The 22613-nt window shown below is 41.2% G+C and overlaps 1 protein-coding gene across 2 annotated transcripts in view; it reads right to left on the bottom strand.

The window, feature by feature from the left end:
- Positions 1–22613, bottom strand: part of mcf2l2 (MCF.2 cell line derived transforming sequence-like 2) — a 267264-nt gene that overhangs the window by 6806 nt on the left and 237845 nt on the right. The window contains exon 34 of one of the 2 annotated variants that reach the window (XM_078169084.1): positions 1503–1576. The exons of the other annotated variant lie outside the window; for it this stretch is intronic. Coding sequence (XP_078025210.1) covers positions 1503–1576 — 74 coding nt within the window. The remainder of the gene's footprint in view (positions 1–1502; positions 1577–22613) is intronic. 2 annotated transcript variants of the gene reach the window in all.

Genomic DNA, 22613 nt, shown 5'->3' with positions numbered 1-22613 from the left:
AGTGGAAAGGATGGCACAGGTGGGATTAAGTCATTGCAAGTCTTAAGTAAGTCCAAAATCTTTGCACTCAAGTCACAAGTCAAGACTAACAAGTCTTGAATCAAGTCTCAAGTCTAATTCTTGAGTGTCCTCAACAAGCCATAATGAGCTTGCCACCAAATGTAATGCCATTTTAATAACAGAGTAATATATTTAATTTACCAACATCATGAATGCTTTTCAAAATTGTATTTATGTTTAAAAAAAATGTAGTGAAATTTGTTGCATCTTGGTCTGTAATTTTCAACAAGCACGTCTTGCATACTGCAATTTGTGTTAAACACTGCTTAGTTTTAGTGAACAAAATTATCTTTGGTATCATTTTTTTCCAAATTGGCACTCAGTAACATAACATTAGTTCTTTGGGACTCTCCTGCAACTTGATTGGATGCTGTCCGAATGGTTCAAACAAAGAGGATCAGGGGAATAAAGTGTCAATTTGCTGGGAATGAGTAGGATAATGTTGGTGGATTCAGAAAATAAAAGGGAAATAAATTGATTGTTGGCACACTTTTTAAATAGCATACTTTTTAGTCTTTGGATATGGGGGAAGGTATCAAGTATTTTCAAGTTTCAGGCTCTAAATCAAGTTAAGTCATGAGTCGTTGGCGTTAGAGTCCATGTCGAGTTGAAAGTCCTTTTGCATTTTGTCGAGTCTAAAGTCTTCCAATTTGGTGAATGAGCTGCAGAACACTGTTTGAGACTAACAAACAACTAAAACGACTGTAATTTAGCAAGTCATTACTGAGTTATCAGCAGCTTTTTAGCCAACAAACATGCTTTTTTTGTAGTGACCTGTTGTTTTTCTAGCAAAGATAGTGACAAAAAGAGAGCAGGGATTGTGCCCCCAAAACTGGGTATTTTCAGCATGAACATGACCTTTTCCTACCCATAACCAAGTGGTGGTGTGCTTAAACCTAACTACACATTTACCACAGTGTTGTTGAAACATCAAGTTTTAAAGGATTTGCTACATAATCGTGTGCAAATGTAATGTTTCCGTAGTTTGCATAAACCTACAATGCCAACATGCTTTCTGGCAACTGGGTTGGGGGGGGGGGAGAGAGAGAGAGAGAGAGAGAGAGAGAGAGAGAGAGAGAGAGAGAGAGAGAGAGAGAGAGAGAGAGAGAGAGAGATCTTGAGGAGAGTGTAGAGGCAATGTGCTGCAATCAGTGACATCATGCTCTGATTATCCAGCTCAACACGCCAAAGCTCTGTGGTCCCCGTCCACTCCATCCTTGCATCCAACCTGAACCCCATCCAACTGTCCCTCCCTCTCGCAGAGCAGTGGTCTGCCCATGCACACCCAATCCCTCCATGCCCAACTGCCATGTGAGAGAGAGAGAGAGGGAGCAACTGACGACGTTGGAGTAAAGGATCAGAGAAAGGAGTGGGTGGGTGATTGTGTTACAGCAAGGCTGCCAGTGGTTAGTCAGAAGAGGCAGTGTTACTTAATGAGTGACCTCCTTCAGATGATGTTTGCAGTATGCGGGACGGTACCAGCCCCGTCTCCTCTGTTAAAAGGTTCTTCACTAGCCTAGAACATGAGACACAATGCAGGGTCGGGTCTTCACTCATTTTACAAGAGGAAAGTAAATACAGTAACACATTATTTTACAGATCCCATATTTTTCTGATAAGGGGGTGGCTATGTAACAGTAACTGTTTAATAAAAGTAACTTTTCTAAAAACACAAATAACCTTACGAGAGAAGTAGTTCTGACCAACACATCTTCCATTGTGTAAGCCTTGATGTGAGTGCTCATCGAAACAGCCCTTAAAATAGAACAGCCTGACAGCCGATAGGGAGGAAGAGACACTGCAGTAGACATGTGACTAATTAACATCATGGGCTGAAACAGAGAATGTAAATAGAGTAAACACTGGTGCACTGAAAGTGTCAAGCCTGCGATAAGGAGAGGGAAGTGTATTTGTCACTGTTTTAGAGAGTTTCAAATGAGCCTCCTGATTGGGTCAGTAGTGTCAGTTAGGTCTTGGTGATTAGTGGTTTTGCAGAGCTGGTTTCCAGGCCGGCCACACACACACACACACACACACAAACAATCAGAGACCTGGATTCAAACCAACTCATTAAAAGATTAAAAAAATTAAAAAATTATTAAATATGTCATATTGTCAATTATGCATTTGACTACACATCTCACCTCAAATGTTTCAGGAAATATTAGCCAGAGAAGAAAGAGCTGGATAGAAACATAAACACTGTGCAGTGCTGGAGCTGTTACCACACCAGTTTACATCCATGTCTGTGAAAACCTGGATGCTTCATACACATTGTCAACCCGGCAGCACAGAAGATCTATACAATCAGCACAGTTTCAAGGTAGACACCCAAGATGAGTGTCTCCAATTCAGTATCTGACCAAATGTCTCCCCCTCTGTTCATTGAATAATGGCCAGAAAATGTTTCTGCAGTTCAAATAAACACAAGAAATTTGTGCTCAAGAGAAAGGATCAACCCTCAGTGAATAACCTCCTAAGCCCTATGATAAGCTATCATGGCAAGGCTTAACTATACAGATCAGTGAGCAGTGATAACTAACATGTCATCGGGTGGGAACCTCCTTTCACCAGTGTTTTATCTAGTTGGTCCCACGACACGTTCAGGAGGCTAGACAGTGATCTCTGGCGTCCCAAAGACACTCCCCTAATGCCAGCCACACCGACCCAACAACCTCCTTTACCTTACCTTACACATGGCTTTCTCAGCCCAAACAGCACTGCCACCTTCAACAAACCCAGGCTCCGTTTATGTGAGCTCCTGGTAGTGACTGCATACTACTTTTCCTAGCACATTCACCATATTCTATTTCACACGCTACATAGCATAACTCCAATATAAGTTAAGTTAAAGGAGACAGAGAAGATAAACTCACAGGATCAGCAAACACACTCACCTTGCAGCATGGTCTCAAACAAAAGGGATTCAAATAGGCCACTCCCACACTTAAACAACCTTCCTCTTCCTGGATTTTCTCCTGAGAGGACTGATTGGTGGATCTCTCCACCTGATCTCAAGGAGTTATGTACCCTGCTAAGTAGGTCTCTTTGCTGGCCCCCAACTGACATCATTCCTCCTCCTCCTGACATTTCCTTCACTGTCTTCCTCAAACTCTGTCCCCGCACTCCGAGTTCCCCCAGGAGCGAGACAGCTGATCTTGCTATGAATCCCCTACACCCCACTTCCACTGGACAAATCCTAGTTTTCCATCCTCGCTGCTCAGCTTCTGCTCCTAAGTCTGCATATCTAAGCTTTTTTCTTTCAAAGGCTTCTTCCACTGACTGGGTTCCTACACATTTGGAATTTCAAAATTCCATACTTTTCCATACCCTAATTTCCAGACTTCTCAGCGTTTTTTTTTTTTTCAGAGAATATGCGACATCTGAGTAAATATATCAGTTTATCATATTTCACATCATATTTAATTCAATGTCTGGGGCAAAAAGGTTGGGACTCCGGGGGGGTAGCAATCTTTGTCAATCGTTTTCTGTCTATAATTTTGTGCCCTACTTGAGCCATGCCCACCTCTATTTATTTTTCACCCTTCTCTCCAGTTCTGCTGTATTAACACTGGGTATAATATATTTTGCTTCCATCTCTCTGCCCTGCTCTACTCTACTTCAACGCTACTTAGCTCTCTCTCTACTCTACTAGACTACCACATCCACCTGTTGCACAAAACGCACACAGCAGTGTTTCCCCTAGGATGGAGTTGTAGCAGCGGAGGTGAAGCACACGCATGAAAAATAATTTTCACACGCGTGAAACTTTTTGTATGCTTGCAAAGCACAGCCTGCTGGGATGTTTCTATGTATCTACTGGCACCAGAAGGGCTCTTTAGGACTAAGTACATACAGTACATTTGTGCACAGTAATGAGCAGGTGAAATGTCTGTCTAGCTTACATATGAGGTGTCTCAAGATTTAGGAACATACAATTGTATTGAATATAATAAAAGTAAAAAGTCACTTGACATGCTGCTGTTTTGTGCTATGACCTATTTAAGTGCTGGAAGTTGTTATTTACGTGACAACGCCTCAACGCAACACAAGCTCAGCACCAAGAGTGCAGCGCTGCTGTGCGAGCAACTGTTTGTCTGTGCATTTCTTGCTGGTTATTTATGAAGTGTCCATTTCAATAACTTTGTCAGCTGACAAACTGCTCCGGGCTCGGGGTCAGGTTTGGTCAGGAAAATGCGGCCCGAGCCGCTCTAGCGTGCTCACCTGTGTGTGGCGCGATACAGAGAGCAGGTAAATGGGGCGGTATGTTTTCTGAGACGTTTGCTCTCACACAAACTGTGCCTGGCCCGGCATAAAACACAATCTGGATTGATTAAATTATTTTTAGAAATATCTAATTTTCTATTTTAGCAAACAGTATTTTAGAACAGTGGTAATAGTCTGGAAACATAAATATTTTTCCATACTTTATTTTTCATTTTCCATACTTTTTAATACCTGGAAATTGATCAAATTTATTTCCATACTTTTCCATACTTTCCATACTTGCGTAGGAACCCTGCACTGAGTCTTCCCAAGGAACTGTCAGCTCAATGAAATAAACTATCTGTTGACTCATTGACCACAACACTATGTCAGGCCTCTGACTGGTACCAACTATTTCCTGGGGAACAACAAGCTTCTGTACACTTCGGTATTTCTCTCCCTCATGGACAAACTGAATTGCTAAACTCCTATTCTTTAAACCTTCTGAATTTGCCTGTCTTCATTTCCCTTCGATGCCTGCAGCTAAACTTTTCAACACCTTCAAGGTTATGTTGCCATGTATACAGGCCTTGTGACAAGCTAACTTTACAGCCTGACAAAATATGCTTTGAGGTTGCCATACCTGAACACAATGGCATGATGTGTCCCCATTTACCCACAGTTTTAGGTTCTTGGGGGGTTGGTAACACATCGTATGTAGCCCCTACCAGGAATCTAATATCATTCTCCTCCATAGAACATTGTGATCTAACAGTAAGGTTGACCTTTGACCTTTTGGATATAAAATGTCATCACTTAATCATTTTATCCTATTAGACATTTTTGTGAAATTTGTCATCATTAATCATATGAATTCTGGAGTTATGGCCAGTGACGTTGACATTTGACCACCAAATTCTAATCAGTTCATTGTTGAGTCCAAGTGAACATTCCAAATTTGAAAAAAAATCTTCAAGGTGTTTTTGAGATATTGGGTTCACAAGAGTGGGACAGATGAGATTACAGTGACCTTCAACTTTGACTACCAAAATCCAATCAGTTCGTTGTTGAGTCCAAGTGGACGTTTGTGCCAAACTTGAAGAAATCCCTTCAAGGAGTTATTAGGATATTGCATCCATGGGAATGGGATGGACAGACAGACAAAGGGATGTGCAAACAGACAACCCAAAAACATAATGCCTCCGACCACAACTTAATATCTAACCAGTACAGAAGCATTAAAATAAAGGTTTTTGAGTCTTTAGAAGGATAAGATAAAGTTGGATTTAGTCATATATGTTGCAACTTACAAAAGAAGTGAACTTGGAGATATAGGAAGATGCTGCAAAACGCAGTGAAGTCATTCCCTCTTTATTCTGCTCATACTGTGACTTGTGTTGACAACATGTGATTGGATCTGCTAATGTGTTCTCAGCCCTCATACCAATATACCACACTTTCCTAACATCAAGCCCACAGGGGCTTGGACAGGGACACTGTGTGTGCTGAGGGTGTGAAATGAAAGCCTAAATCTGGAAAGGTGCAACACATTCTTGGTACGGGTATGTTAGCAAGCACATTACTGCTTGTTCTGAAAAAGTGACAATAAGCACTGACACACACACACACTGGGCCCAGAACACAAAGAGCATGCACCTAACTCCACATACACATACAGTACACAAATTCATGAACACACACCCATGCACATGCATATGCGTACAGCGTACATGACGGTGTATAGTCACACACACAGCAGCACACATTTTATCACATCCGATAAAGTTCTATACAGTTGCACATTAACTTTGATCCAACAAAAAAGCTAAAGAAAAAAGGGAGAACTTATGAATTCTTCATTTTCCTCATGTGAGGAGGGGAGACAAGTGTGAGTCAATGAGACCTTTTAGCGGCAAAAACCCATAGATGCAGACGACAGGAGACGGTTTTAGGGCTGAAATATGCATGAGCTGATGAAAAATGAGCATATTCAAAGCAAGTGGAGCTTTTATCTAATAGAGTATTAGTCACTTCCAAATGCAGAGAGCTTGTGTGAGACCAAAACACTCTTTCAGTTTGTGGGTTCCAGAGGCTGTTTCTCCATAAAGGCAGTAGCCTCTGTTTTTCTGGTGAAAAGCATAGATGGTGGTGGTGTGTTGAAGGAAACAGAGATTTATTATTCATCTCGAATTCTTTTGTTTTCAGCTGCCTCCCTTGATTTGGCAATAGAACATTAGTCACATGTTTTGTTGTTGTATCTCCCACTGCTTCATCAGGGTAATGTTATAGTGAATAAAATTTTAATTCCAAACGAGCCACACTGAGCCTTTAATCCTTCTAGCGAGAGAACAGGGCAGCTGTTGCTCCAGTCCCATTTCCTTTCTTGGGCTTGGCTGATTAATGAGGACCAAACTCAAGATAGACTTTTAAAGGAAGCTATGGTATGGGTAATGATTACAGATAGCAGCGGAGGAAATGGGGAAAAAAAGGCTTTCCTTATGCAAAACTAGATAATATCATTAACAGTGTTACAACCTCACACAATTCATCATAACAGCTCTGCATCAAATGCTGCCTTTCTGAAGCGTGTGTTTGATTTTTCTTGATACTCTGACAGAGAGGATGGATTCAACTCAATATCTGAGGCTGACGTTTATGGTGTTGTTGTATTGCACTGCATTATACTGTAAGGTCCATCCATCCATTTTCTATATCCAGTAATGCTCCTCAGGGTGATGGGAGGCTAGAGCCCGACATGCGTTAGGCTAGAATGCAACGTGGACAGCCTATTGTCTCTTACAGGGTACACATATATAGCACGTGTCACTGGAACATACTGATATTGTAAGGTGTTCTTGTTAATTTGCTGAGCTTTACATACAGAGTTTATATAACATACCAAATTAATAATATTATCAGTACCTGACTTTAAGAGATATAGACATGTTCTACAAAACATTAAAAGGCTCTATCTTAATTCTTCCCTTTGGCCCTACCACTCTGCCGCTGCGTAGGGTAGGGTTTCTTTCAGGGGGACTGAGGGGTAGTGGTCATCCAGCCCAGGCGACCCTCCAAAGGGAGTGTTTTCATATGCAGACTCCAAATGCAGTGGCAGAATAAAATTCCCAGAATGCTTTTTGACTTTAAACAAGAAACATGGCCGCTGCCATTGTGGGGAAAGAAGCCCATAAATGGAAATCTATCTTTGCAAATAATCATGCAAATCGATTAATATCCATTGGGATATTTTAGCTTAACATAAACACAAAGGAATTTGTCATTGGATCACTTAAAGCCCCTACAAGGAAACTTTCATTTTGAGTTGATTTTGGCGACCCTGTGGACAAAAGCGGTAGTGTTTTGCCGGAATGACGCCTACATTTCCCATGAGCTCTAGCGCGTATTGTCATAAAGACGCTTACCTGGCTTGCGCATGTGTTTGTTTTGGGCATGACTGAAACAACAAGACGGGAAAACTTTGCCCCCGCTCCTATCGGGGATCCCAGCTCACCTCTGCCACGCCCCAGCTCCACCTCTCTGACGTAAGCGCCACCGCCGCTGGGGTAAACGCAGCGGTTGGCTGGTAAAGCTGAAGGCCTGTTTGGCGAGCACTTCCACGGCTTCTTGGACTGAGTATGGAGCAGTGTCTCGCCTCTTTATTTCTCGGCACTCGCTGGACCCTGTCGACGCCTGGCTGGTACCTGTTGTCGGCCCGGATGAGGTGTTCCAGCCCTGCGGCCCCTGCTGTCCTCGTCCCCACTGGCGCGGGGTGAATCTGCACAACCTGCGGCCTCTGTGTGTGGCTCCACGGACAGCTAACGCCGTCGACCCGCCAGCTACTGCCAGGATTGGGCTGGTAAATGCTAGATCACTAGTGAACAAAACATTTATCCTGAAGGATTTCCTGACTTCCCGGTGTTTCGGATTTACTCGCGACCCTGTTAACTGGCAACCTTCAGCCGAATGCGTCTGTGGTTGTCGTAGTGACAACAGCTGTTTTCAACCAGGAAGAGAACACGTAGCTGTCCTCGCGAATGCCTCTGTCTTCAATGTTTCATTACAGTGTCAAAACAGAACATACCTGAGTCAACTGTGGAGTTTTGTTGGAGGAACCCAGTCACGGACCGACACTCAGTCGCAGTTTGAATCACACTTGTTATGACGGAATGTTGAAAACAGGAAGAGGCCAAGTTGCATTTCCTGTAGGAATCTAACTCCTATCTCAAATAAATTTTCTAAATAGGCCTACACAGTTTCGTCTCTGGTGCCTACCTAAAGAAACATGTGCCATATTAAAGAACCGTTCAGCCCTGTGAAACGTAAAAAAGAATATTTTCACGGGATTCGAACCCGCTTCATTATGAAGAAACAAACTACAGGCGCACAATAAATGAGGTGCGCCACTATGACAACATCACTTCATAGACAGATACAATAAAAATCCGATAACATACAGCCAGCTGTGTCTTCAAATTGGGAGGTAGCCAGATCAACTTGTGACCACACTGTCCATGCACTGAGGAACATTTTACAAACTCACTGCTTTCCAATACAAAAACCAGCAGTTTAAACACACTCAATTCATAAACCTAACGTTTATTGTTGTGCTACAGGTCGATAAAGCCAATATTCATATACTCACGTGGACATACTTTATTTTAAATTAAGCAATAAAGCAGCAGCTGTATAACAGATTTATCTCTAAGATAAATTATCTATTTATGTTGTAGCATTAAGGAGATCAAAAGCGTACAAATATGACAAACACTAGGCTGTAGGCTATGTGGTATGAAAGTCCATTAACTCCTGCAAAGCGTTATAGAGTGATGTACGATTAACGTTACCCACTCCCGTGTTGTAAGGATGTGATTTGCTGACAACAGGAAGAAAGCAAGTAGCATTTCCACTCCTTTGGAGTGTAAATGAATCTACATGCGTTACATTCAGCCTGTTTTTTAAGCTCAACATATTAAAACACGTCTTGGCGGAGATTCGAACTCACTCCGCGAAGGGAAAAAGATACAAGAAACCAACATGTTAACCACTACACTAAGACCACCTTTTTACAAACTCCAGCACTGACGTATTGTACTGTAATGGGGTACACAGTCAATTGAGTCACATACAAGGGTGGTTGGATCAACTTGTGACCACAATGTCTGTGCACTTAACCCTCTGCGGTTTTGTGTTGCCTATACGTAACATAGTACTCATTTTTTTGCCCCGTTTACACTCACGCAATATATCCTCAATTAGGATTTTAAACTTGCATGTTTTGAAATATATTCAATAAGTATAAATAATTTAGCCAAGTAAGTTTTATTCCACCTTATTTTTCCACAATTGGTACTGTGTTGCTTCAATGTTTCAATGTAATGTAACCAAAAGTGCACCCCCTTTAAATACATTGTTTGCAAATACCTCAAAATTTTACATACACACATGTGTGTGTATGTATGTACAGTCAGGTCCATAATTATTTGGACAATGATACAGTTGTCATCATTTTGGCTCTGTACACCACCACAATGGGTTTTAAATGAAACAATGAATACCTGCTTAAAGTGCAGACTCTCAGCTTTCATTTAAGGCTTTTTTCAAAAATGTAGTATGAACCGTGTAGGAATGACAACCATTTCTTCACACAGTCCCCCAACTTTAAGGGCTCATAAGTATTTGGACAAACTAACATAATCATCAATTAAACAGTCAGTTTTAATACTTGGTTGCAAATCCTTTACAGTCAATGACTGTCTGAAGTGTTGGACACATAGGCATCATCAGATGCTGGGTTTCTTCCCTGGTGATGCTCTGCCAGCCCTTTACTGCAGCCGTCTGCACTTCCTGCTTGTGTTTTGGGTGTTTTGCCCTCAGTTTTGGCTTCAGCAAGAGAAACGCATGCTCAGTTGGATTCAGGTCAGATGATATGACTTGACCATTGCAGAACATTCCACTTCTTTGCCTTAAAAATGTCTTTGGTTGCTTTTGCAATACGCTTCAGGTCAATGTCCAACTGCACTGTGAAGCATCGTCCAATGAGTTTTGAAGCATTTGGTTGAATCTGAGCAGATAATGTAGCCCCAAACACTTCAGCTTTCATCCTGCTGCTCTTGTAAGCAAGACAAGACTTCACTAGAATAAATACAGAGGGTTTATCACAAGATGCAAACCATTGGTTAGCCTTAAAAATGGAAGGCCAGATTAGAGTTTGTCAAAAAACATCTAAAAAGCCTGTACAGTTGTGGAACAGCATACTATGGACAGATAAACAAAGATCAACTACCAGAATGATGGGAAGACAAGAGAAGGAAGAAGGGAAGGAACTGCTCATGATCCAAAGCACACCACCTCATCAGTGAAGCATGGTGGAGGTACTGTTATGTCATGGCCATGTATGGCTGCCAGTGGAACTGGTTCTCTTGTATTTATTGATGATGTGACTGCAGAGAAGAGCAGCAGGATGAAAGCTGAAGTGTTTGGGGCTACATTATCTGCTCAGATTCAACCAAATGCTTCAAAACTCATTGGACGATGCTTCACAGTGCAGATGGACAATGACCTGAAGCATACTGCAAAGGCAACCAAAGACATTTTTAAGGCAAAGAAGTGGAATGTTCTGCAATGGCCAAGTCATATCATCTGACCTGAATCCAACTGAGCATGCGTTTCTCTTGCTGAAGCCAAAACTGAGGGCAAAACACCCAAATCACAAGCAGGAAGTGCAGACGGCTGCAGTAAAGGGCTGGCAGAGCATCACCAGGGAAGAAACCCAGCATCTGATGATGCCTATGTGTCCAACACTTCAGGCAGTCATTGACTGTAAAGGATTTACAACCAAGTATTAAAACTGACTGTTTAATTGATGATTATGTTAGTTTGTCCAAATACTTATGAGCCCTTAAAGTCGGGGGACTGTGTGAAGAAATGGTTGTCATTCCTACACGGTTCATACTACATTTTTTAAAAAAGCCTTAAATGAAAGCTGAGAGTCTGCACTTTAAGCAGGTATTCATTGTTTCATTTAAAACCCATTGTGGTGGTGTACAGAGCCAAAATGATGACAACTGTATCATTGTCCAAATAATTATGGACCTGACTGTATGTATGTATATATATGTGTGTGTATATATATATATATATATATATATATACAGTACAGGCCAAAAGTTTGGACACACCTTCTCATTCAATGCGTTTTTTTTATTTCCATGACTATTTACATTGTAGATTCTCACTGAAGGCATCAAAACTATGAATGAACACATGTGGAGTTATGTACTTAACAAAAAAAGGTGAAATAACTGAAAACATGTTTTATATTCTAGTTTCTTCAAAATAGCCACCCTTTGCTCTGATTACTGCTTTGCACACTCTTGGCATTCTCTCGATGAGCTTCAAGAGGTAGTCACCTGAAATGGTTTCCACTTCACAGGTGTGCCTTATCAAGGTTAATTAGTGGAATTTCTTGCTTTATCAATGGGGTTGGGACCATCAGTTGTGTTGTGCAGAAGTCAGGTTAATACACAGCCGACAGCCCTATTGGACAACTGTTAAAATTCATATTATGGCAAGAACCAATCAGCTAACTAAAGAAAAACCAGTGGCCATCATTACTTTAAGAAATGAAGGTCAGTCAGTCCGGAAAATTGCAAAAACTTTAAATGTGTCCCCAAGTGGAGTCGCAAAAACCATCAAGCGCTACAACGAAACTGGCACACATGAGGACCGACCCAGGAAAGGAAGACCAAGAGTCACCTCTGCTTCTGAGGATAAGTTCATCCGAGTCACCAGCCTCAGAAATCGCAAGCTAACAGCAGCTCAGATCAGAGACCAGATGAATGCCACACAGAGTTCTAGCAGCAGACCAATCTCTAGAACAACTGTTAAGAGGAGACTGCGCGAATCAGGCCTTCATGGTCAAATAGCTGCTAGGAAACCACTGCTAAGGAGAGGCAACAAGCAGAAGAGATTTGTTTGTGTCAAGAAACACAAGGAATGGACATTAGACCAGTGGAAATCTGTGCTTTGGTCTGATGAGTCCAAATGTGAGATCTTTGGTTCCAACCGCCGTGTCTTTGTGAGACGCAGAAAAGGTGAACGGATGGATTCCACATGCCTGGTTCCCACTGTGAAGCATGGAGGAGGAGGTGTGATGGTGTGGGGGTGTTTTGCTGGTGACACTGTTGGGGATTTATTCAAAATTGAAGGCACACTGAACCAGCATGGCTACCACAGCATCCTGCAGCGACATGCCATCCCATCCGGTTTGCGTTTAGTTGGACCATCATTTATTTTTCAACAGGACAATGACCCCAAACACACCTCCAGGCTGTGTAAGGGCTATTTGACCAAGAAGGAGAGTGATGGAGTGCTGCGGCAGATGACCTGGCCTCCACAGTCACCGGACCTGAACCCAATCCAGATGGTTTGGGGTGAGCTGGACCGCAGAGTGAAGGCAAAGGGGCCAACAAGTGCTAAACACCTCTGAGAACTCCTTCAAGACTGTTGGAAAACCATTTCAGGTGACTACCTCTTGAAGCTCATCGAGAGAATGCCAAGAGTGTGCAAAGCAGTAATCAGAGCAAAGGGTGGCTATTTTGAAGAAACTAGAATATAAAACATGTTTTCAGTTATTTCACCTTTTTTTGTTAAGTACATAACTCCACATGTGTTCATTCATAGTTTTGATGCCTTCAGTGAGAATCTACAATGTAAATAGTCATGAAAATAAAGAAAACGCATTGAATGAGAAGGTGTGTCCAAACTTTTGGCCTGTACTGTATATATATATATATACACATAGATATATATATATGGGTGAACTGCAGCGTTATCATCCTGAATAAAATAAACTTGACTGACCTGAACTGTGTTCTTTACTGACTTGTGAGCAGTGGAGGGACCTTAATGTTATGCAGTTTTGGTGTGCAATACTTAAACAAATTTTGAGGATTTTTATTGTATCTGTCTATGAAGTGACATTGTCATAGTGGCGCGCCTCATTTATTGTGCACCTGTAGTTTGTTTCTTCATAATGAAGCGGGTTCGAATCCCGTGAAAATATTCTTTTTTACGTTTCACAGGGCTGAACGGTTCTTTAATATGGCACATGTTTCTTTAGGTAGGACCAGAGACGAAACTGTGTAGGCCTATTTAGAAAATTTATTCGAGATAGGAGTTAGATTCCTACAGGAAATGCAACTTGGCCTCTTCCTGTTTTCAACATTCCGTCATAACAAGTGTGATTCAAACCGCGACTGAGTGTCGGTCCGTGACTGGGTTCCTCCAACAAAACTCCACAGTCGACTCAGGTATGTTCTGTTTTGACACTGTAATGAAACATTGAAGACAGAGGCATTCGCGAGGACAGTTATGTGTTCTCTTCCTGGTTGAAAACAGCTGTTGTCACTACGACAACCACAGACGCATTCGGCTGAAGGTCGCCAGTTAACAGGGTCGCAAGTAAATCCGAAACACCGGGGATTGGATTTTCTCTGTGTGACTGAGATGTGGCTGACTGTTGGTGAGTCCAGTGCTTTCACAGAACTTTTACCCGATGATTGCTGCTATTTTAACTCCCCGCGGACGTCGGGTCGAGGAGGAGGAATAGTGACTATTTATAAATGTAAGCAGCTAGGTAAGATGAAGTGTGCCGTCTGAGTGCCGTAAATCGTTTTGTCCTGGAAGCGACCTGGGGCGGACCTGGAGACAGTTTTCTAAAGGTATGGATATACACTATATAGAAATAGCTCATCTTCACACCGATGGTGTCATTTACTGTTGTAGGTCACGCACAGACATCAGCAGAAACGAGCGACTTTTGCATATCCAGTTAAATGTTCCTTGTAGCGGCTTTAAACAAGTATTTGTTTTTTTATAGATTCATCTGTCTTGGTCTGTCTTGCAAATTTGGTGAAATGATAACATAACGAATGGCATCCCATTTCCTCGGTTAAGATTTCAAACCCTACCCCTGTGGCTTCATTCTAAAGGGTCACTAATCAGTTGAGGGCACTCCAAAACTAGGCATGGGGCCAAGGGGGAGGACTGGGCTAAAACAGAAGAACTTTAGAAGAAACAGAAACTTTACAAATGTTAGATGTTTTCTAAACACAGTCATACAAGCAGTCATACAAGAACTCTGTCTCAATAGAATAGTCTGATATTGGCACAATTAGAATTTAACCTCTGATTAAAGAATAGGTAAAATGGTTTAAATATATAATGAAAAATATATAGCCTAATTTTATTAATTAATGTTTTTTTTAATGATGGCACTAGCATTTGCTTAATGTAAGCACATTTTACTACATATTGTGAAAATAATTATTGAAAATTTTCTTTGTATCGAGACAAATACATTTGTTGATAGTCTGTCTGCACCAGTTTTAAGATATCTTTGGGTTAGTTTTACTTTTTTAAAATACAGAATTGTACAACAGTATACATGACTCAGGTCTGGTCTCTCGATATGAAACGTGCCTTTGTTCTGTACTGAATTTTGTCAATATGAATATATGATTGGCGTAAGATTGACAATAAAACAGTGAGTTCTATTTGGTCATTGTCTGTTCTTAATATGTGAAGACATAAAGAGATTAAGATGCTTGGAATAAGAAATTTTGAGCAAAAAGCAGTTTTGTGCTTGTCAGTGTTGATCAAACAGCTTTAAAATTCTTCTTAAGATCATAAAGGACCAAAAAAAAATTCTGAAACAAGTGAAATGATCTAAGATAAAAAAAAAAAAATACTGCCCCATATCTTGTCAGACAGAAAACAAGCATAATATTTTCTTTCTCTCTCTCTCTCTTTTTTTTTTTTTTTTTTACATAGAAGTACCTTGACAGGCACATAATGGATGCATAAAGAAGCTTTCGATCCTATTTTCCTCCAGGACAACTGGGAACAAAAGTAAGCTGAGGATTTATCACAACTGCAATAACATATTTAAATAAAAGCACATTAACCACTTTATTGGGGAGTCACTGAGTCAAAATACCTGCAAACATGGTAGCAATCTACTGAGAACCAAAACACAGATAAAGTGATGAAAAACAGTCATTCATATGGTCATTTCTGAGGCCGTAGCCAGTAGGGTTGGGAACAATTAACCGATACGACCGGATATCCGGTTTGACAAGCGAGAGATACGGCTGCGTCGGTAGCAGCCTCCTCAATCGATACGAATCAGCCAAGAATCCTTAGATGAATCAATTCTAGAGTCATGGATTCGGGTATCGCGAGACTAGCAATCGGTTGACTGCAGTGCTTAATTTGTAAAATTAGAAGTAGGGGAACACTTTGGGCCTCTGAGAGGGCAGTGTTCCCCCACTCCCAAAAGTGGACCTGGGCTGCCTCACTGAGCGACTCCAAATGGAATGGTTGTGACATCTAGTGTTGTCACGGTACCCAAAATTGGGACCCACGATACTGGACCTGGAGTCGGACTCGCTGGTAAGCCGTTATGTTGCGGCGCGGAGCACTATGAGCCTCCGCCATATTTGACCGCCTGTTACATGCAGCAGTCTGTGCTGTCTCTCTCTCCTGTCAGGCTTGTCTCCCTCCTCCTTCTGCCTGCTGCGCACCTGAGTGCAATCGGCACTCAGGTAGAGAGAGGAGGAGGGGATAAGAGGGACAGGGAGAGTAGAGACAGGGCTCGGCACATGGCACAGACACCAGCACAGGTGGTGAGGAGTTTTTCCTCTTTTCCTCCTTTGTTTTCTTTCCCCAAGCAGGTTTTTTCCCCCATGCTCATTTAGGAGCTGGGGTTTTGTTGTGTTAGTTTGTTGTTTTAGTTTGGGCTGGAGATTACCAGTAGTTACTTTATTCGTCTTTTTGTTTATTCTAGGTTTAGTTCCTGTCTAGGTAGTTTAGGGGGAGACGCTGGGAGCGATGGCCCACTGCGTGGTTGGCTCAGCGTCTTCCCTCCTTCTGTTCTTTTTGGCCGGGGTCTCCAGTCCCTTTTGTTTCTCTCTTAGTTGTTTGTGTTTTGGTTAATATTTTGGGTTATAAAAATAAAGCTTGTGGGTAAGCTGTTACTTTTGGTGTGGCGTCCTCTTTTATATGTTGCAGCCTCCTGCCCCTATGGAGCCATGATTTCTGTGTTTGTATGGAGGCCGTAACACCGCCGTATTCCTGTCTGTGACCCCCGTTCAACCCACAACTGGCAGGATTTGATTTTACTTTCTGCTGCTGGTTGAAATCTGGACTCACACAGCGTGCTGAATGATTGATTTATTTTGCTGGCACAAAACTATTTTTAGTCGCAAATGCGAGTAAAATGCTCGCACGTAGAGCTCTGTGGAAAACAAATCACTGCCGACAAGTATAAATAAATAATAACTTTCACTGCTCAAAGATACTCACATGCCTGGAAAACAAACCACTACAGCAGCATATTGAGTGCCAGGTGGCCGGCGCGCCGTTATTGACCAGCACGCGCCGGGACGGCGCATGGACATTCACCATCTTGCGATTGGACTTTGAACTATCATATGTAGGCTACTGTGGAGTTTTAGTACCGCAGTCTACCATTACCAGTATACCCTGCAACACTAGTGACATCAGCCAATACTGTATGTAGTTTTTAGATGCGAAAAGTTCTAGACCCATGCAAATTAGTTCCGGAACGCACCAGGGCCTTTTCTGAAAAGATCCTGGTACGCGCTCCAGTACGTTCTGGCTCAAATTAAGCACTGGTTGACTGGCTTTAACAGTTTGCATCTGGAAAACAACGCGAGAGCCGGCGGCATGCTCCGGACCGTAGCAGGCATTACTGACAACGATAATGGATGTAAACATCAGTGCCAGCTTGACCGGTGGAGATGAGGAACAGAAGCTAATGCTGGTTGGATAAACCAGGGAGCAGCCAAGCCGCAGCAGAAACTAAAGGCGAATCCTGTCGGTTGTGGGTTGAACGGGGGGTCACAGACACAGACAGAAATATGTATTCCTGTCAAATACGGCAGCCATAGTGCTCCGCAGCGCAAGATAATGGCAACCGAGAAGCCCGGTCCAAGAAGTCTTCGTCGGTGTCATGACTGCCCAGAAATACCTGAACAGCCGAGCCGTAGTAGCACACAGGTATGTGACGTGTCAGAGGAGAAACGAGCTGTTCCCATTTCCACAAATATGATTTCATTTATTTATTTTATTTTGATCCCCCCCTATGTTAATCACTTATTGATGCTGTTTTTGAAGTATGAAGTCAATAAGTAATTTATTCCATTGAAATATCATTGATGTATTATAGAAAAGTGATTTATCTTTTTATAAATGACAAACAGTGTAGCAAACACAGAGAAATAGTCTGACATGCTGTCAGTGATAAGCTGCTAGTCATCATAGTCCATGATATCAACTAATAACAGGAGATGTCAGATTCTGCCCCTACATTGCATGTTATTATTTTATTCTGCTTTATGTTTATATTGTACAGCATTATAATAAACTTTATTCCAGACTCAAGTCCATATAAGATACATACAAAAACAGACAATACAATAAAAACAACACAACAAGTAGGTGTAAAACACTTAAATTTTACTTAAAATTCACTTCTCTTAAAGTTTAAACCTTCTTCTCATTTTTATATTGATCCCATCCAACAAAATGATGTTCATTCAGCAAGTCTTTTTTTGGTCCATGTCTAAAAATAAATACATTTGACATGGGATTTTGAGGTTGTTTGTCTTTTTATTTTATTTTTGCCAGTGCCATACAGCAACAATGCTTGGGGATGTGGTCTTTTACAAATTTGAAAATACTGTGAGAATGTCACTTTTATAGAATTGGCTTCTTTATTTTATAATGTATAATTAATGTCTACATAAACAAATGTTAACCATAGAATCGTATTGAACCGTATTGGTCCTACACTGTAGCGAATCGTTCTGTATTGAAAATATATTGTTTTTGAATCGTATCGTAACCCGTGTATCTAGATACGTATCGAATCGTCTATCACAGAGAGATTCCCAACCCTAGTAGTCAGTTGTGATTAAGTAGTTATTTTGGATCGATAGGGTGTTTTTAAGAATACAGTGCATGAGGTGAACAAAAATGTTAGAAACTTTTCCATATAATGAAGTTTTTCAAACTCTGTATTCAAAACCTGTCATGACAGACCTCTCCCTCCTGTTCTTTTTTTCTCCACGACCCTGAATCCAGGCTTTCTCTGCTCAAACTCTCCATCTGCATGAGCGTGAAGTTTTTGTTTTTATTAAACAGGGTAACTCATGAAAGTCCACATAGGTATGTTTTTGCATAAGGTATTTGCATTAAAAGCCATATCTTACTTTAGGTAGCAAAGTTACTCTGGCAAACTGCTGTTAAGTATAACAAACAAGCAGGCTGGCACCAATTTAACCAAACATTTGGCACTGCTCACACCATAACATTTAGCCACTCATTAACACAAAAGATTTGCTAATACAGCAGCTTTTCTTTTTCCAAGTTTTCAAAATGGTGCAAAATTGTACAACCAAAATGAAGCTTTGTTCATTCACATTAAAAGAGTGAGACAGACTGTTAACTGGCCGTCTACAGTATAAATGCGATTAGTGAAAATTAGATGAACAAGTCTAGCAGAAGATAAAATATATCTTTTGCAACATAGAGTAAATTAACCAAAGTCACATTCTAGCTCTGATTATAGAGATCTGACAACAACCTGTTGTCATTCCCAGGTTGTCAAATACCTATGCTTTGTCACGCCTCCTTGGCATCTCACATCGAAGCCCAAGGCATCCTTTACGATCTGTATGTGACACACAGCAGTCTTCTGGGTGAAACACATTGTAAAGAGATCAAAACTGTTTTTGTACCGGCTGTAAACATGTTTATTTCTGGTGAAAAGTTGGACATTTTAACATGGAAGTCTATGGGGATTTACTCTGTTTTGGAGACAGCCTCAAGTGGCCTTTTGATGAACTGCAGTTTTTGGAAACACTGCATTGGCTTCATTTTTCCAACCTCAGAGGTTGCCGGTTGGTTGTAACATCAAACAGTCTTGGTAAGGTTACGGCAACAAAACTGCTTACTTAGGTTTAGAAAAAAACATCATGTTTTGGGTAAAATTAAGCACATAACATGTCATAAATACTTCCAATCAGAGTGATTTAATTCACCGACAGGCTCCGGAGTCACTCATTCAACATGCTAAACTGGCCAAAAGAAAAACCCAATAGTGTAGGACACACTACACCAAATAGAATGACAGGTGCTCACCTACGGCCCAACACTGACTGACAATCGACTGCCAACTTGGTGTGTCAGGGCCTTAGTACTACATAAGACCTCAAAGACCTTTTGACCAATCAAATGCTTTAGGTCATAACTTGGATTAGGGGCATGGCTGGATTCTGGAAAAGGCAGGGTTTAAAATCTGTATGGCATTCAGTTTTCACCTTGATTTACCTTTTAATTTAATTAAAAACAATAAGAACCTAATGTACTTTCACTTTTCTTTACCTAGAATAAATCTTGCATATGAAAATATTATTTGCCCGATATTTAAGTGGAAAAACAGCTGAAACAGCATGAGACAGTAATAGAGACAGAGCGCAACACATCATAATCTGAAAGCTACGCCCCCAAAGGGGAAATGAGGCCCACTTTCCCCTCACACTTTCCCCCTCTGTTTCCAGACTGTTGAGTTTTCCCTAAGTCCAAATGCTGAAAAGTTGCTGCGTGGTGGGCTTTTATCAGCTGCTGAGCAGAAAAACGGAAACTTGTAGAAGACAAAAGTGGATACAGGCAATAAAATGTGACACTTCAACAGGGAAGAAATTGTGGGATCCTGACACTTGGTATGCCTATGTGTGCAGCAAACACTTTGTCAAACCCTCCAAATGTATTTTTTAGAGTAACAGTTAACTGTATTTATGTATGTTAAGCACTTCTATCAATCTACCAGCATGTAGAGGCATGTCTCAAAACAACAACGTGTGCCTGTAGTAGGAGCAGGCTGACGGCTGAGCGTGCCGAAATGCTCACCTTCTTAAAAAAGAATCTCCACATCATGTTTTTTCGAAGACGAGCAAGGTAAGGAGAAGGGACACTGAGGTAGACCAGCAATATTAAGCTTATCAATATACCGTTGCCTCTCTGGAAGGCATAGCGTGCTAAAATAGTCCTTTGACATATTATTAGCTAATTATTAGCTAGCTATAGCTAATAATTTTAGCTAGCAATTCAGTCGTGGAGACTTGAAGGTGTGGCTGTGGAGACAGAATGACAGCGAATGAGTGAAGAAGCGGAGGGGAAACGGGCCTCGTTTCCCTTTGGGACGCGTTGCCCTCTGTCTCTATGAAAAAGACTCATCAGTAACAACTATATGAAACATTATTACTGGTAAGGAATAAAGTGAGAAAAAACAGACCCAGACAACACAACTTCTCTTTGTTCACTAAGACTTCATGCTTCAACTACCATGCAGTGCTTTGTCTGGAGGAACAGAGTGACTGCAGCTGCTTGTCTAAAGTTTGCTGTTGACAAAAATTAGGGAGACTTGTTCAATCACCTCCACATCTGTGGATCTGACATAGATGTGAATGAGTTTGACCATCTTGCAATTCACAAATGTGTCTAACAGAGCTGACATTATCTCTTCATTCACAACTCTTTTTTCACTGCAAACACTGTTGAAGTGAGTATCATACTGCAACACTGACTGGCCTTGGTGCACATAGTGTAACATTGAAGATTCACCTTGAATTAGGCACACAAGTCTGTATCTAATCACAAATATGTCATTCCTCCACAGAGTAGGGACAGACAATCCAAGGATTGTGAAAAAATATTACTGAGAGTGACTTAAAGCCTTCATGTCCCAATTTTGCTGGTATTACCATCGTTTGTGAACTTAAATTAAAGCTCCATAGAAATGTGTTGGTACTGAGTCTGTTGCAATTTACTGCATCATTTTAGTGCCAAATGATGCATGAATGAAAGGACACACAATGATGCAATTTTTCAATGAGCTGATAGCTGGATGATTAGTGCATTCTAAATAATCGAGCGGCAGGTAGCAACCAGTGCTATTAGGGTCGTTTGAGCAGGTTTCTGGTGAAACATTGACACCAATATGGCCTACTGAGCTGTCCCATAGCAGAAAATGACTTTAACACAGCTGCAGGTGGCTGATAGGGCTGTTGATAAATGCCAATGAGCCAGTGGCTCCTTCACCAGATGTTGACTTTTATAACTTATGACCAGTACTTTCTTTTGGAACACACACCCACCAACCAGCCACCTCTCACAACAAGAAGTCAGAAATTTAACACATTTCCTAAAATTGATCATAGTGATATCATATACCAAAACACCTCTGAAATGTTGTACAGTCACAGTTACAACCCACCTACAGGCACTTTAAGCTTTAAAAGAAAAAAAAGGACTACTTTTCTCTGAGTGATACACAGGTCGGTTAAGAGAGGGAGGAGCCAGCAGTCAATGACGGTATAAAACAGTCAATAAAACACTTTTTTTTTTCCACGTGTGAATCATCAGAACCATGAGAGGTCCTTGAGAATACAGTGCATACAAAGTAGTAGGCTGATTGGTTCAGCAGTATGTAGGGGTGTAACGATCCATTGTTAGCCAAACATCATGACAGTTATTACTGAGCTGAATGTTATACTTTTGTTGAATGATCTTGTAGTTAATCTGTATTTTATGGCTGTTTGGAGAAGTTTTCCTTTTGGGCTTTAAGCCAGATATTCAATTCAATTCTATGATGAATTGGGGGTTGGGGGGTTTGGTGCCTTGCTCAAGGGCACCTCGGCAGTGCCCAGGAGGTGAACTGGCACCTCTCCAGCCACCAGTCCACGCTCCATATTTGGTCCAGATGGGGACTCGAACAGGCGACCCTCCAGTTCCCAACCCAAGTCCCTATGGACTGAGCTACTGCCATTTGCTTTTTTATTTGTGTTAATGGAGTCAGTTTAAAGTGAACTTTACTGTACTTATTATTTATGTGTTGTTTTTATTTTTTATGGCCAAAAGTAAAAAAGAAAGGGGTGGCAGAGTCTTCTGTAACAGACTGCATTAAATGGGCATTGAATAGTACTTCAGTAATATTAAACCAATATAATATTAATATTATTATTAATATTAGCATTTAATATTGCCTAATATTGATCGCAGACCCCTGAATGGTATCGAATCGAAATTGAATCATGGCACATTTTGCAATATCAGTAAATAGCATATCGTTGTCCAAAGAATCAAAATAATATCGAGTTGTGATGAAACTGGTGATTTACACCCCAGTAATATGTGAGATTAGCTGTGGACAGACAGATATGCACACTCGCACACACACGACCAAACGCACAATCCCTTCC

This window comes from Epinephelus lanceolatus, chromosome 6 (assembly GCF_041903045.1).
Source record: "Epinephelus lanceolatus isolate andai-2023 chromosome 6, ASM4190304v1, whole genome shotgun sequence".
Classification (NCBI taxonomy): domain Eukaryota; kingdom Metazoa; phylum Chordata; class Actinopteri; order Perciformes; family Serranidae; genus Epinephelus; species Epinephelus lanceolatus.
This window is presented reverse-complemented; position numbering and strand designations above follow the sequence as displayed.